General features: G+C 47.8%; 2 protein-coding genes across 3 annotated transcripts; one reads left to right on the plus strand and one right to left on the minus strand.

The window, feature by feature from the left end:
• Nucleotides 1-876: 876 nt before the first annotated feature.
• Nucleotides 877-13,726, plus strand: ONS95_006853 (uncharacterized protein). Of its 2 annotated transcripts, XM_058500336.1 has the most exons (9): nucleotides 1,397-1,699; nucleotides 1,758-4,487; nucleotides 4,633-4,778; nucleotides 4,829-7,594; nucleotides 7,644-7,861; nucleotides 7,912-10,138; nucleotides 10,189-10,880; nucleotides 10,934-12,990; nucleotides 13,073-13,726. In XM_058500336.1, exons 2-8 carry the CDS (start codon nucleotides 3,363-3,365, stop codon nucleotides 12,040-12,042), a joined length of 8,283 nt encoding a protein of 2,760 aa, XP_058350172.1. In that variant the 5' UTR covers nucleotides 1,397-1,699; nucleotides 1,758-3,362; the 3' UTR covers nucleotides 12,043-12,990; nucleotides 13,073-13,726. The 2 variants fall into 2 exon arrangements, with proteins under 2 accessions (XP_058350171.1, XP_058350172.1); XM_058500335.1 differs by lacking the exon at nucleotides 13,073-13,726 and having other exon boundaries at nucleotides 877-4,487; nucleotides 4,633-7,594; nucleotides 10,934-12,478.
• On the minus strand, nucleotides 12,479-13,726 carry ONS95_006854 (uncharacterized protein). Its single transcript, XM_058500337.1, has 3 exons — nucleotides 13,437-13,726; nucleotides 13,056-13,385; nucleotides 12,479-12,981 (listed from the first exon to the last, which is right to left on the minus strand). The coding sequence occupies exons 1-3, from the start codon at nucleotides 13,638-13,640 to the stop codon at nucleotides 12,562-12,564; spliced, it is 954 nt and encodes a 317-aa protein (XP_058350173.1). The 5' UTR covers nucleotides 13,641-13,726; the 3' UTR covers nucleotides 12,479-12,561.
• Nucleotides 13,727-14,235: the final 509 nt, after the last annotated feature.

Genomic DNA, 14,235 nt, shown 5'->3' on the forward strand with positions numbered 1-14,235 from the left:
AACTTTCGTTCTTCGAGGATCCCTATAGGTCCTATGATCCTAGGCTCTAGGAACCTTAGATCCTATAGTTCTAAAAGCTCTATGCTATCACGTGATATATAGTCCCGTGATTTCGTTCCTAGTTCTTAGCTTCTTTATGTAGTAAGGCCGCCGAGCCTCAGGGCCAAGACACACGTGATACTCCTTCCGAGTGCGTTCATAATAGTAAGGTACCTACCTAAAATGCCCTATTTAAGTTAAGATTTTGATCCACGTAAAATATCCTTAAATATCTGGCTTTTGATTAGCTGAAATAAGCTAAGCGAAAATTGGGCCTATCCTTGGCGTTTATTTTATTATTTATCGCTCTACTATCCCCCCCCCCAAGCTTGAATCTTAAACTGCCAGTTTTATGGGCGAAGGCCTGACTGAAGTCTTCTGATTAGCTGAATACCCTAGACAGCTCAAAAGCACAAGCTAAAATATGGTCTCTATCAAGAGCAAGGGCAGGTTTAGAAGGTTCTAGAGACCTACCAGGGCTCAAAGCATTTCTATTTATTGGACAGACACCCTAGACAGCTATCCACACAGGCTCCAGTTTTCATGAGATTTAACATTCAAGCTTGGGAGGGGATAGTAAAGGCTATTAATTTAACAATAAATTTATTGTACCCCTAGTTGAATTTATTGGGCCATCCCTACTCACCGGTATGCTGCTGCATGTTCTGCATACCTATATTGGACGGCCCATCAAGTATGTGCCTGGTAACAGCATATTCTGGGAAGGTACTGCTGCGCTGCTGCATTTTCGACTTGCATTCCACACATGCCATGGCAAAGCAAAGTATCTGGACCCCGAGATTGTGTCCTTTTGCCTTGACCTGGCGTGCATTGCATTCGCGTGCAGGTTGACCTGACCTCGCCTGACACCTGCTTAGGCTGCAAACAAGCTCCACTAATATTTCGAAGTCAGTCAATCAGATGCACTTATTCCACATGTGCGCCTTTATTTTCAACCGACCATCGTTGGACGAATGGCCGGATCGAGGGGTTTAAGGGTAGGCCCGGGGTGGCGCTGCAATCTGCTCGCGCAACTAGACGGATAGAGGGGAAAACCGGCCGGGAGAGTTGACACCTGGTTATGCTTCAACTGGCATATTTTCGAGACTGAGACATTTCGTTATCGCTCAGCCCGGAAGTTCTGTTCAATGAGGGACATTTCTGGGCCCCTCTTCCGATCCCCCACTTCGATCGAAGTCTTAGAACAGGGTTGGAGATCATCTAGCCAACACTTCGGCGCTTACGATTCTAAATCCTCATCACGGGAGACATTTCTCCAGGATTTGGCAAAGTGGATGTAGTTGAATATCCACTTTGCTTCTGGAAATAGACCAGAATTTTGTCAAGATCCGAAAGTCCGGCGGAATTCAAGCACCTTCTTCATTCGCTCTGATTCAAATCAGATGATGGCTCGGCTGAATTGGGGGACCTAGTGGAGGCCATGTGAAGAGAGACCATCAAGATTCTTCTCCCACTGGTTTTCAGTCTAAGATGTCGAACTCAAAGCTGCATATGGGCCTGTCCATGGAATGTCTGTGCAAATTGAACGTGCCTTCCCGTCGCGGCCCGCAACGGATGATTAATTGAAACCATGGATCAAACATTAACTTTACACTTAAGCAGTAAGGATAAACATTCGGGGGAGATCTAAAACCATAAGGTAAATCTTTAGGGGGCTTGGGTTCCGTAGGGAGGGAAAGTTAAGAGCTGGGCGATAGCAAAACATCACGTGGAAAGAGTTTAATCTCACCGCTAGTCTCTGTCAGTTTCTTCATCGACTTCTCTTCAACTGCGGGAGCACTCCACTCCAGATTCCTACGTACATCGACACCATAGAACGACCTTCATGTACCCGTCATCTACATGCCATTGTCGCCTTTCCCGATTCGAGTCGGGGTACATCCCACTTAGGATGCAGGATTATAGCCTGGGATTCTGCCCGCCAGTCATATGCAGTCCGACATCGCGGAGACGACTAGTAATGCATAGGACGAACCTACCACGAACAGAGATGACCCTCCATGACGCCCGCTCTCGCGCCCAGCCCAGAATATGCCACCATGGTACTGGAATAGAACGAGAAATGGAGCTGCTCGTAGAGACCCTTCAACTTGATGTCTCCATCAAGCAATGTCCAATCGCCGTTACCATTTCGTCCAAACCTACTTCTCATCGTCGTATTGATCATACCTTAGACCCGGCAACCAAGCATTCTACTTCGAAGTACTTCGATGTCACATCGGCGTTCCCATTATGCTGCTGAAAGATGACCCCCATGCATGCAAGCGGAGTCCATTCTTGCCGGACGGCGGGCCGTTCCAAGCAAAGGGTTCAATGACAGTTGCAAAGAAGAACGGCCACGCGGGATTGACTTGAACTGACCTGAGTAGGAAAGGCTGGGCTGCAGACCATTCTCTCAACAGCCAGTCCGATGGTGACACGAACTCCCTCAAGTCATCTTCTACAGAAGTATTGGTTCTCGGATTTCTTCAACTATTCCAAGCTGGGCGAAGAAATTACCCCTCTCGGCCTCCCACAACGCCTGTTCTTCTGGAATATCTGCTATGATCTGGGAGCAATCAACGTCTTTTTGCGGGTCTCTTTCGAATCCGCTATCTCTATTTTCAGCCTGTGCGGAAAGAGCGCTGAAGAAGTCTACGTCCTTGGGAAGAACAGTGGGGCCAGAGACTTGCTCTTGTCCAGTCGATGAGATACATGAACCGGAATGGCTCCATCTCCGAACTCTAAAGTTGGTTATGGTAGTCTCTCGATTTGGAATTTCTCTCACACCCCCTTCAATGACACACTCTCTGAAGAACTTTTTCTGCACTCATGAGCCGTCTCGAGTCAAACTGCCGCACTCTCATGCACAGAGAGGACCTTAGACTTTCGCCTGGCGGATAACCTCCCTGAAAAGGCTAAAGAGGTATTTTGACATGGCCTTAGAACTGGAAATGAATTCTAGGATTCGGTTTTTTCTGAGACCAATGTCTCTGAGTCCGTTATCTAGCCGCTGGTCAGTAGCCAGGAGTTTCTAGATCTCGATGGAGGAGCTTGAGCTATAGCTTTAAGCCCCTCTGCCAGTCTTTGACCCCTCATGTTCCACTCTCTCCTATATTATCCTACCCTTCGTGCATTGCTTCGTACCTTTTCCAAACTTCTCCTCATTTACACAGTTCCATATATGCAGCCCTCTGCAGCCTATTTCTGACCTCTTGCCCCGCGATCTCCATTTACCGGCAGAACTGCTACATCTTCTGTGTACAGTGGTTCATCCACCCTCATGGGCAGGGACTTCTTGCGTGGATGCTGGCTGATGAGCGATGGACACTGTCAACGAGCCAATTGCTATAATTGGCACTGGTTGTCGATTCCCTGGGCAGTCGAATACAACGGCAAAACTATGGGAGCTTCTCAGTCAGCCCAGAGAACTCTCTGTTCCGATCCCACCGAGCAGATTCAATGCTGACGGCTTCTACCACCCAGATGGTTTCCATCATGGCACTTCCAATGTTCAAAGGTCATACTTCCTCTCCGAAGATGTTCGCAAGTTCGACTCCCAATTCTTCAATATCTCTACTGCCGAAGCAGAGTCAATGGATCCTCAACAACGGCAACTTTTGGAAGTGGTATTCGAGGCAATGGAATCTGCAAACCTAACCATGGAAGAGATGCGCGGAACGCCAACAGCTGTCTACGTGGGGCTGATGTGTGATGATTACTCTGGTCTTATATTCGCTGATATGGAAACCCTGCCGACATACGGCGCCACCGGCGCGGCCCGCAGCATCCTTTCGAATCGGATATCTTATTTCTTTGACTGGACCGGGCCGTCGATGACAATTGACAGTGCCTGCTCTTCCAGCTTAGTGGCAGTACATCAAGCTGTCCAAACATTGAGGAACGGCGAGTGTCGGGTAGCCATGGCAGCAGGTGCAAATCTTATCCTCAGCGCGCGGATGTTTGTTGCGGAAAGTAAGCTGAAAATGCTTTCGCCTAATGGTCGGTCTCGAATGTGGGATGCTGGCGGAGATGGCTACGCTCGCGGAGAGGGTATAGCCGCTGTCATGTTGAAACGATTAAGTGATGCCATCGCCGATGGTGACCACATAGAATGTGTTATACGCGAAACAAGTGTCAACCAAGGTGGCCGATCGACAGGACTCACAGTACCGAATCCTGTTGCCCAAGTGAACTTGATTCGTCAGACATATGCCAAAGCTGGGCTTGACTTGAATCGCTCTGAAGATAGACCGCAGTATTTCCAAGCACATGGCACGGGTACCAAGGTCGGGGACTTGAATGAAGCGACAGCAATACATAATACGTTCTTTGGTAAAGAAGAAGATCTAAACAAAGACAAACTCTTCGTCGGAAGTATAAAGACTGTGATTGGTCACTCAGAAGGAGCAGCTGGTATTGCCGGGATGTTGGAGGCTTGCCTTGCTGTGAGTTTATCGTCCCGTTTGTACTCTTCCACCACCACGACTACTTTCCCTCCAAGTCACTTCATAGAGGCTTTTAAAGATAGCACGAAATTTTCTTGTCATCGCTGCGAAACATGATTGCTAATATTTTTGTTCTTCTACATAGGTCAAGCATGGAGTAATACCGCCAAATCTTCATTTCGAGACTCTAAATCCTAACTTGGAACCATTCATACATCATCTCGAAGTTCCAACAAAAGCTCAGAAGTGGCCCGAAACGTCCAGTGTAGTAAGAAGAGCAAGTGTAAACAGGTATTGCTGACGATATCCTGCTTCCTGCCTTTCAAGCTAACATTGCTCAGTTTTGGCTTCGGAGGCACAAATGCGCACGTGATTTTAGAGAATGCCCCTGCATTGCCCACCACGCAGGCGTCTGAGTTATCAACAATTGTACTCCCGTTCATATTCTCCGCAGCTTCAGAAAGATCTCTCGGATCTTTGTTGTTCAACTACTCTCAGTTTTTGAGCAACAAACCAGATATGGATTTACACGCATTGTCGTGGACCCTTGTCTCCCGGCGATCAGTATTCACACATAAAGTATGCTTCACTGCGCAAAGCTCGTCGGAACTCCGAGCCAAGTTGGATGATGAACTTGAGCATAGAGCAAATGGGACTTCAATATCAATTTCATTGCGTCCCAGCACGAAGCCGCAACGAATCCTAGGCGTCTTCACAGGACAAGGAGCACAGTGGGCAGCAATGGGATGGGACTTGATTTCAAAGTCGTCAGTCGGGAAATCAACTCTCAGAAGTCTAGAACAATCACTGGCATCGCTTCCTGCAGATCATCGACCTCAATGGACTCTCGAAGCTGAACTGTCTGCCCCGGCATCGACGTCCCGGATAGCCGAAGCCATTATCTCGCAACCTTTATGCACGGCTATTCAGATTATCCTCGTCGATCATCTGCGAGCAATAGGAGTAAATTTCTCTGCTGTCGTGGGCCACTCGTCTGGAGAAATAGGTGCAGCATACGCCGCAGGATTTATTTCCGCTGATGCAGCTATCAAAGTTGCATACTACAGAGGATTCTTCGCGAACCTAGCTGGTGCCGGAAGGAAAGGTGCTATGATAGCTGTAGGACTTTCGAGGACCGAAGCTGTTGAGTTCTGCCAGCTCCCTCAATACCTTGGCAGGATCGTCATTGCAGCTAGCAACTCGTCTACGAGTGTCACGCTTTCCGGAGACGACGATGCTGTTCAGGAGGCCAAAGATTATTTCGAGGCAAAAGAGATATTTGCAAGAATTCTCAAGGTGGACACGGCATATCATTCGCATCACATGCTTCCGTGCTCAGCTCCTTACCTGCAAGCACTCAAGGATTGCAACATCGAGCTCCTGCCTAGATCTGATGGTGCCTGTACATGGTACTCCAGTGTATACGAAGGCGAGGAGATGGATGCTCGAGAAGCCCTGCTTGGATCATACTGGATGGATAACATGCTCAACGCTGTTCTCTTCTCTCAGTCAGTCGAGGCGTCTCTTGCCAAAGATTCATACGATGTTGCAATCGAACTTGGTCCCCATCCAGCGCTCAAAGGGCCGGTTTTGCAAACGATTCAAGAAATCACAGAGGCGAAGAAGCCTATGCCTTACTTCGGACTGTTTGGACGTGGAAAGACTGGAATCGAGACCTTTGCCGATACCCTGGGCTCACTGTGGATGCACCTCGGTTCAAAGTCATTTGATGCTGGAACCTACAGTCAAATCTTCCATGGCACAGGTCCGCGCTCTACAGTCCAAGATCTCCCAACGTACCCATGGGACCACGAACGCACTCTATGGTATGAATCTCGTGCATCCAGAGAAACACGTTGTCGCGTGGATCCCCCACACGAGCTGCTTGGAATCATAACAACTGATCAAGCCGAGGGGGAGTACAAATGGCGGAACTACCTCAAACTGAATGAGATTCCGTGGCTCAGCGGTCATCAAATACAAGGGCAGATAATTTTCCCTGCTGCTGGGTATCTCGTCATGGCCCTCGAAGCCTCTAAGACAGTAGCCGCTGGCAAAGAAGTACGACTGATCGAGATCAAAGACTTCAGGATCTTGCAAGCTATCTCCATCAATGATGATGACTCAGGCGTGGAAACTCTGTTTGGCATTAGCAATATTGTCTCTGATGCCAAGAGGGACGTTCTCACAGCGGACTTCGTCTGCCATGCTTGTTTGAGTAGAGATACTGGGTCTCTTGTTTTGGTCAGCCTGGGTAAGATTATTCTATACTCCGGCTCGCCTTCGAGGACAATTCTTCCAAGGAGAAGATTAGTCGTGATCAATGACCTGCGCGAGGTCAATATTGACACATTGTACAAGTCACTCGAGGATGTCGGCTATGGATACACAGGACCATTCAAAGGAATTTCATTCCTCGAGCAGAAGCTGGATACTGCAACCGGACTTCTCGTCGATGCGAACTCCAGTGCTTCAAATTCATCCTTGATGATGCACCCAGGAACTCTCGATTCCGCCATCCAGACTCTCTTTGCCTGTCTCGGGACACCAGGCGATGGCAGTCTCTGGACACTTCACGTCCCAGTCACGATTCGAAACATTCGTGTCAATCCTGCGATATGCGCCAATACCAATGATGACCAGAGAAACGAGGTGATTTTCGATGCGGTTCTGGTGGAAAGTAAATCTGATACCCTCTGCGGTGATGTCACCTTATACGACATCCAGTCCTTGGACGCTATTTGTCAGATTGAGGGCATTGAGGTCAAGCCCCTTATGCCTGCGACGCCAGCTGATGATCGACAATTATTTCATGAACTTGTCTGGGGCACTGCTGAGCCGGACGCGTCGTTGGTATATCGAAAGTCCGATTTCTCAACTGCTGAAATGCAGAAAGCGGAGACCTTGGAGAAGATATGTTTGTATTACTTGAAGCAGCTCCTTGATTCTGTAACACTTGAAGAGATGGAACAGACGACCTGGCATGGGAAGAAAATCCTTGCCTTTGCAACTCATGTTGTTGATGAGACGAAAGCTGGAAGACATCCGTCGTGTAAATCAGAGTGGCTGGACCACTCGTGGGCTAATATCCAAGCCGTTGCTGATCAGTGAGTACATCATACTAAGCCCTGCTTTAATTTTACTAATGCCATTCAGATATGTAGCGGATGTTGATTGCAAGCTTTTACATGTTGTCGGAATGAAGTTGATACCCTTCATCAGAGGCGAGACCTCAATCTTGGAGCATATGAGACAAGATAGCTTGCTGGATTTATATTACCAGAACTCGGAATTGTTGGAGTATAACATGTATGCTGGACTGATTGTCCAACAAATAGCATTTAGATATCCCTTGATCAAGATTTTGGAAATTGGTTCGTGTATCCCCACTAGAAAACAATTGGATTAATGCTAACAACTGTAGGTGCTGGTACTGGTGGCATTACCAGATCTATTTTGAGACATATCGATAACAAATATTCGTCATACACGTTCACGGATATTTCAGTCGGATTCTTCGAGGAAGCGCAAGAGACGTTCCAGGCTCATGGTCGAATCATCTACGAAGTTCTGGATATTGAGCGGGACCCAACGACTCAAGGCTTTGCCGAACACTCTTATGACCTTATCATCGCATCTAATGTACTTCATGCTACCAAAGTTCTCGACCATACTATGACGAATGTTCGGAGATTGCTGAAGCCTGGAGGCAAGCTTCTAGTGCTTGAGGCAGTTGATAATGGTGCTACTCGCGTCGGGTTCAGTTTCTGTGGAGTGCCCGGCTGGTGGGCAGGGGCTGGAGACGGAAGGGAACTGACTCCGCTTATCACACCTAGTCAATGGGACTCATTGCTTATGAAGAATGGATTCTCGGGCCTTGATACCATCACTCCTGGAACCGAATCTGTTTACCAACCTGTCGCTGTCTTCATCTCAACTGCTGTCGATGCGCAGATCGAGCTTTTACAAAAGCCACTTGCTCTGACCGGGCCTAAGCCACAACTCGACACCATCTTCTTGGTAGGCGGAAAGACGAGTCGAACCAATAAGTTGATAGGAGACCTGGAAACGATCCTTGAGCCATGGACGATCAACGTCAAAACACTGGAGAATCTTGAAGACATCCACAAAATAGATGATTTCTCGATGGTTCACGTCCTCAATCTATCTGAATTAGACGAGCCAATCTTCGCAGAATTGACCTCGGAACGTCTTGAGTTGTTCAAGTCACTACTCAACATCTCGAAGACCTTCCTCTGGGTAACGGCAGGCAGCAAATCAGAGCGGCCATACTCGAACATGGCACTTGGCATCGGCCGAACGCTGGTTCACGAGATGCCGCATCTTCGTCTCCAAGTACTGGATGCTGCTAAGAGTGAAGAATTTAGTGCCATTCTCCTCGCTGAGGCTTTCTTGAGGATTGTTTTGGCTGAGACATGGGAGAATGATATCTATGCCCCGAAGCGTATGTGGTCGAACGAGCCGGAGTTGTGGCTTGAGGATGGTCGATTCCATATCACGCGAGTGGTACCAGATAGAGCGGCGAACAATAGACTTATGTCTACTCGACGGGTCATTGAGGAAGACGTCAGTGTCGATGAAGCCATGGTTGGAGTCAGTCATAACGGAAGATCGTACGAGATACAACGATCACCATCTGAACCGTCTTTGACCCAGTCGAGAGACATGACTTCGATCCGCGTCACGCACTCCAGCTTGATGGCTCTGAATATCAAGTCTGCCGGAGCTCTTCACCTAATTCTGGGAGAGCTCCCCGAGCTGGGAGTGAAGGTCATCGCACTGTCAGAGAAGGTTGGATCCATGATCACTACCAACTCCAGCTGGATTGTGCCATGGCATATTCCGCGCGGAGATGAGACGTTGTTACTGATGGCCATTGCAACCGAAATGCTAGCTCAATCAATTGTCGATATGGCAAGAAGTAACAGCAGCTTATTGGTATTTGAACCGGATTTATTTCTCGTGGATGCAATCGCACGGAAGGCACGCTACATGGATGTTCAGCCATATTTTGTCACCGCAGATGAATCGCCGGAGAAGAGCGATTGGATGAAGATGCATCAATTCTCTTCAGATCGTGGTATCAAATTCCTTCTCCCTGCAGATGTCTCTGCTTTCATAGACATGTCAGACAAGTCAGATCTAGCTGCACGAGTTTCGGTGTTGCTTCCATATCATACTCAACGGGCAGATACTTCAACATTCCTTAGTCGTACTTCGAATTACCATGCGACCGGATCTCGCAACTCCGCTTCCGATAGTCTCAGAATTGCACTTGCAAGTGCAATGTCGGTCGTTCGCTCGACGAGATCAATCATTAACCCTGTAGTTATTGATGCCGCGGCATTGGCTTCCACGACGCCCTCAGCTCCAGGGTTACAGATCGTAGACTGGGGTTCCGGTTCCAAACTTCCCATCAGAATCCAGAGCGCAGAATCCATGATGAGATTCAAAAGCGACAAAACTTATCTCTTGATTGGAATGGCCGGTAATTTGGGCCGATCGCTGTGCCGATGGATGATACTTCGTGGAGCGAAGCATATCGTGCTGACAAGTCGGAATCCAAATATCGAGCAGAGCTGGCTAGATGAGATAGAAAGTATTGGAGGGGTAGTGAGCATAATGTCGATGTAAGTTCTCTTGGCTGACGAAAATCGAAAAGCCAGCTGACACTGTGTAGGGACGTATCCAATAAAGCTTCATTGCTTGCAACGCACAAGCAAATCACCTCCAACTTGCCACCAATTGCTGGGGTTGCCAATGCCGCTATGGTCTTGAGCGATACCCTGCTATCTAACATGAGTTTCGAAGAAATGCAAACCGTTCTCAAGCCGAAAGTTGATGGCAGTCGCTTCCTCGACGAACTATTCCCAAACAATGACCTCGATTTCTTCATCCTCTTCGGATCCTCGGTTGATGTCATGGGAAACTCTGGTCAAGCAGCATACTGCGCGGCGAACATGTTCATGAACAGTCTCGTCTCATCTCGCCAGAAACGTGGGCTTGCTGGGTCACTCATCGGCCTCGGAGAAGTCAAAGGTGTTGGCTATGCAGCTCGCATGAACCGCGAATTGAACGATATTATTGGTGCGACTCTGCCTCTTTCCGAGAAAGAGGTTCATCATATGTTCGCGGAAGGTGTTCTCGCGGGCGCTCCTGGAAGCAGTCGGAATCCAATCTTGTATGCAGGGATGGATTCCAAGGATCCCCGCAAGGATCCGGATATTCTTTGGTACCCGCATCCCAAGTTTTGGCATTACATTGAGAGTGGAGACGGTGCTGCTGCAACAGAATCCAAAAGTACTGCTGTTAGCTTGAAATCTCAGCTGGCTTTGGCAACGAGTATGGACGATGTAGTAAACATTGTGACAGGTTCGTTCTCATTCCGTGGACTGATATTTTGGGGGGTTAACTCGACCGACCAGATTCTTTCACACTCAAATTGCGACACAAACTACAAATATCATCCGATACCGCCGTTTTAGACGAAGCCGTGCTTCTCGAACTCGGCATCGACTCTCTTGTCGCAGTGGATCTGCGGGCTTGGTTTGTTACCGAGCTCGGAGTCGATATGCCAATCTTGAAAATCCTAGGCGGGGCGACAATCAGCGATCTCGTCACAGACGCTGTTGCTCGATTGCCACTCACAATGTTACCAGCTGTTGTTGTGGAAGCCAAGGAAGAAGATACTAAGGCTTCGCAAGCCGTGTTGGTGCCAAATGGCCTTGGTGGACACGATCTCCTCCCAGCCATCGCTGTCCAGACTCCTGCAACCAAAACAAAAGAGCAAGCTGTACAAGTAGAAGAAGCGGGAGCGCCAGAAATGAAACTGCTTGACACACCAATTAGACAGCAGGGACATTCCAAGAATCTGTCATTTGACTCGACTTCATCCGGAAACTCATCGTCGGAGCAAGATACTTCCTCTCAGTCTCGTTCCTCAGCTCTCTCGGAGACATCGTCAGCGTCTGATCATGAAGACCAGTCACACATGCTGACACCGAGTCTTGACGTTAACTCAAATGATGAACAGAAACAGCTAGGTCAGAACCCTGGACTTGGTGGTGTTGGGAATAACGTATCACCCGCCTCACCAGAGGAGCAGATCTTCACACCCCGATCGGATAGGATGGATATAACTTGTGTGATCACGTCAGAGAGCATTTCCAGATTTGGAGATGATGTTCTACGTGCTGATGATTGCAAGCATGGGCTCGGCATAACGATCAACGAAGTAGGCATTTCACTAAGTACTGACCACCAGCTACCTGGCCCAGTACCCGCTACGGATTGTGATAGCACAGAAGATGGCATTGATATCCTCCAACAAAGCATCTGTGTACCAGATTCTCACCAATTAGCTACACCTGAGAACATTACTGCCGTCCAGGAAGCGAATAAACCAGTACGGATGATTTTCACGTCCCATGACGGTCAGAGCATCACTCTATCGTCTGAAGAGATCGGCGATGACAGCCGCCCGACACTGCGACTTGACGGCGTGGGAGTGCGAGACAACACTGCTGGAGTATGAAGTATTGATCTTTTTGAGATGACATGATTAGTCTGAAATACTTTTCGCATTTGCTTTTACAGTCAGTCATGCATGTTCTCTGAAAATTTGATGTATTGGGGTTTCATTATATTTTATCATGGCAAGTCTGTTGGCGTAATTGAGTTAATTTCAGGGGCTTGCTTTATAGTGTTAGGCGCCCTGGCTCTCTGAATATCTATATGTTGGAGTTGTTTCAATTACTTGGGAGATGAGTAAGGAATCACACGAAAATATGAGTAATCGTTATTTTACATATTCTGCGGTGAATTCATCAATTAGCGAGTTGAATCTGAGAAACCCTCTTGGGTGATCGCCTCCTGTGAAATAGGGGGCGGGGTAATTGCTCGCTTAAATTTACAGTACCCCTCCAAGCACAGGACCAAAAAAAAAGTTAGAGTCGCCCCGAAAGTAACAGCCTTAAATCTCAGCAAGGGAGCCAAATCTTAAAGATAAACTCTAGGGTACATCAGTATCACATCGATAATCATTGTATCCACCTCAATCCCAACTCATCTTCCTAAACGTCTCCTTCGAATCCACAAACATCTCCTCACTCAACCCCAAATCCTCCTTTGTAACAACACCCTCCCCACTCCACGCACCCTTCCCAGCAATCTCCCAAAACTTCATCATAAGACCAATCTCCGTCCCCCAAACCGGCCAAAGCTTATCATATTCCTCGACCGAAGCAATCTCAACATACATGGTATTCTTGCCTGTTGTCTGACCCCAAATTTTCACAAGTTCGCCGACAGTTGTTTCTTCCACGACACCGAGGACATACTTCCCTTTCGTCAGAAGGGGTTGGGCTAGGATTGCAGAGGTGAATAGTCCGACGTTGGTGTGGACGTCGCCGATGGTTTGTACGATTGTTGTGGGTGGTACTGGGCCTAGTTGGATGTACTTACCCACGGTTTCCTATATCTCGTATGAGCAATCAATCCCATTTCACCCATTCCCAAAACGATCTTTTGATAAGCCATGACACTTACGAAAAAACTCGGCTTAGTCCACGGATACTCGAAATTCTGCGCATACGGCCCAATCCACAGAAACGTAGTCTTCGCATACAACTCCTCATTCTCCTTGATGTAAGAATCAATCTGTGCCTTTCCCTGATGATGCGGGACCGAGATCTTCCCATTCGATAACTTTTCCGTGTCGGGAAGAGTACTCCAGATATAGTGTTTCAAGTTAAGCGTTTTCGCCGCTGCATTAGCGAGATTTTGACCCTGCTTTACTTCGAGGGATATTGCTGCTGCTGGGTCTAGTTTGGGGAAGTGCTCGAAGAAGTTGGTTAGGCCGAAGATTGCTGTGGATCCCTGAGGGAGATGTTAGTTGGATTGAAAGGGGGGAGCGACGTGGGGACTTACCTCGAAAGCTTTCATGAGTGATTCTTCGCTGTTGAGATCAGCTGCAACGACTTCTACGCCACGAGCTTGCAGTTGCTTTGCTTTTTCGCTGGAGGTGTTGCGTGTGATGACTCGGATATCGTACAGACCGGACTTTAGTGCTGCTTGGAGGACAGAGCCTCCTTGAAGACCTGTAGCGCCGACGATGGTGAAGATGGGAGCCATTGTATGTTAAAGTACGTGAATTTGATTTGTGTTGACTTTGTATGAACGACACGGAATGAAAGTGAATATTCAAATTTTGGAATCAGAGTAGACAGGAATGCTTTTATATAACTCAGACTCAATATTTATGAAGGGAGTTCCACACATACACATCATCATTGTTTGACGATCTTTGAGCGAGTGGTGTCGATTCGGTCCAATTCTCGTCGTGAGGCGGAACTCCGCCCCGAGACATAAAATTGGATTTCATGCTTAACAATCAAAATTATTAGTGTCTTGTGATCAATCTTTGCTCCATGATTTTCTTCTCCGACGCATTTTGATGGTAATTTTGCATATGCATGACCGCAAGCGTCTTACAATGACCGCAAGCGTGCGAATACAACTTGGCATACTGGACGGGCATGAATTGTAATCATCATAACAACTCGCTTAAATACCCCTGCAATTATCTGGAGGGAGCCGCCAGAGATACAGCACCTGTAGTGAATATAGAAACCCTAATTTCATTACAGTTTGGTTTTAGGGATTAATTGTTCTCTGTGGAGGGAAGAGACGTTGGAAGTGAGATTGAGATTGAGAGGGATGAGTAGGA

This window comes from Cadophora gregata, assembly GCF_030347475.1.
Source record: "Cadophora gregata isolate MNR1 chromosome Unknown scaffold_18, whole genome shotgun sequence".
Classification (NCBI taxonomy): Eukaryota; Fungi; Ascomycota; class Leotiomycetes; order Helotiales; family Ploettnerulaceae; genus Cadophora; species Cadophora gregata.

Excerpts from the sequence above, each read along its gene's own strand:
- ONS95_006853 (XM_058500336.1), top strand. The coding sequence starts at position 3,363 with ATGGACACTGTCAACGAGCCAATTGCTATAATTGGCACTGGTTGTCGA. Across the intron at positions 4,488-4,632 it reads TGTTGGAGGCTTGCCTTGCT|GTCAAGCATGGAGTAATACC; the intron begins GTGAGTTTATCG and ends TCTTCTACATAG. Across the intron at positions 4,779-4,828 it reads AGAAGAGCAAGTGTAAACAG|TTTTGGCTTCGGAGGCACAA; the intron begins GTATTGCTGACG and ends AACATTGCTCAG.
- ONS95_006854 (XM_058500337.1), bottom strand. The coding sequence starts at position 13,640 with ATGGCTCCCATCTTCACCATCGTCGGCGCTACAGGTCTTCAAGGAGGC. Across the intron at positions 13,386-13,436 it reads CACTCATGAAAGCTTTCGAG|GGATCCACAGCAATCTTCGG; the intron begins GTAAGTCCCCAC and ends CATCTCCCTCAG. Across the intron at positions 12,982-13,055 it reads GGACTAAGCCGAGTTTTTTC|GAAACCGTGGGTAAGTACAT; the intron begins GTAAGTGTCATG and ends TACGAGATATAG.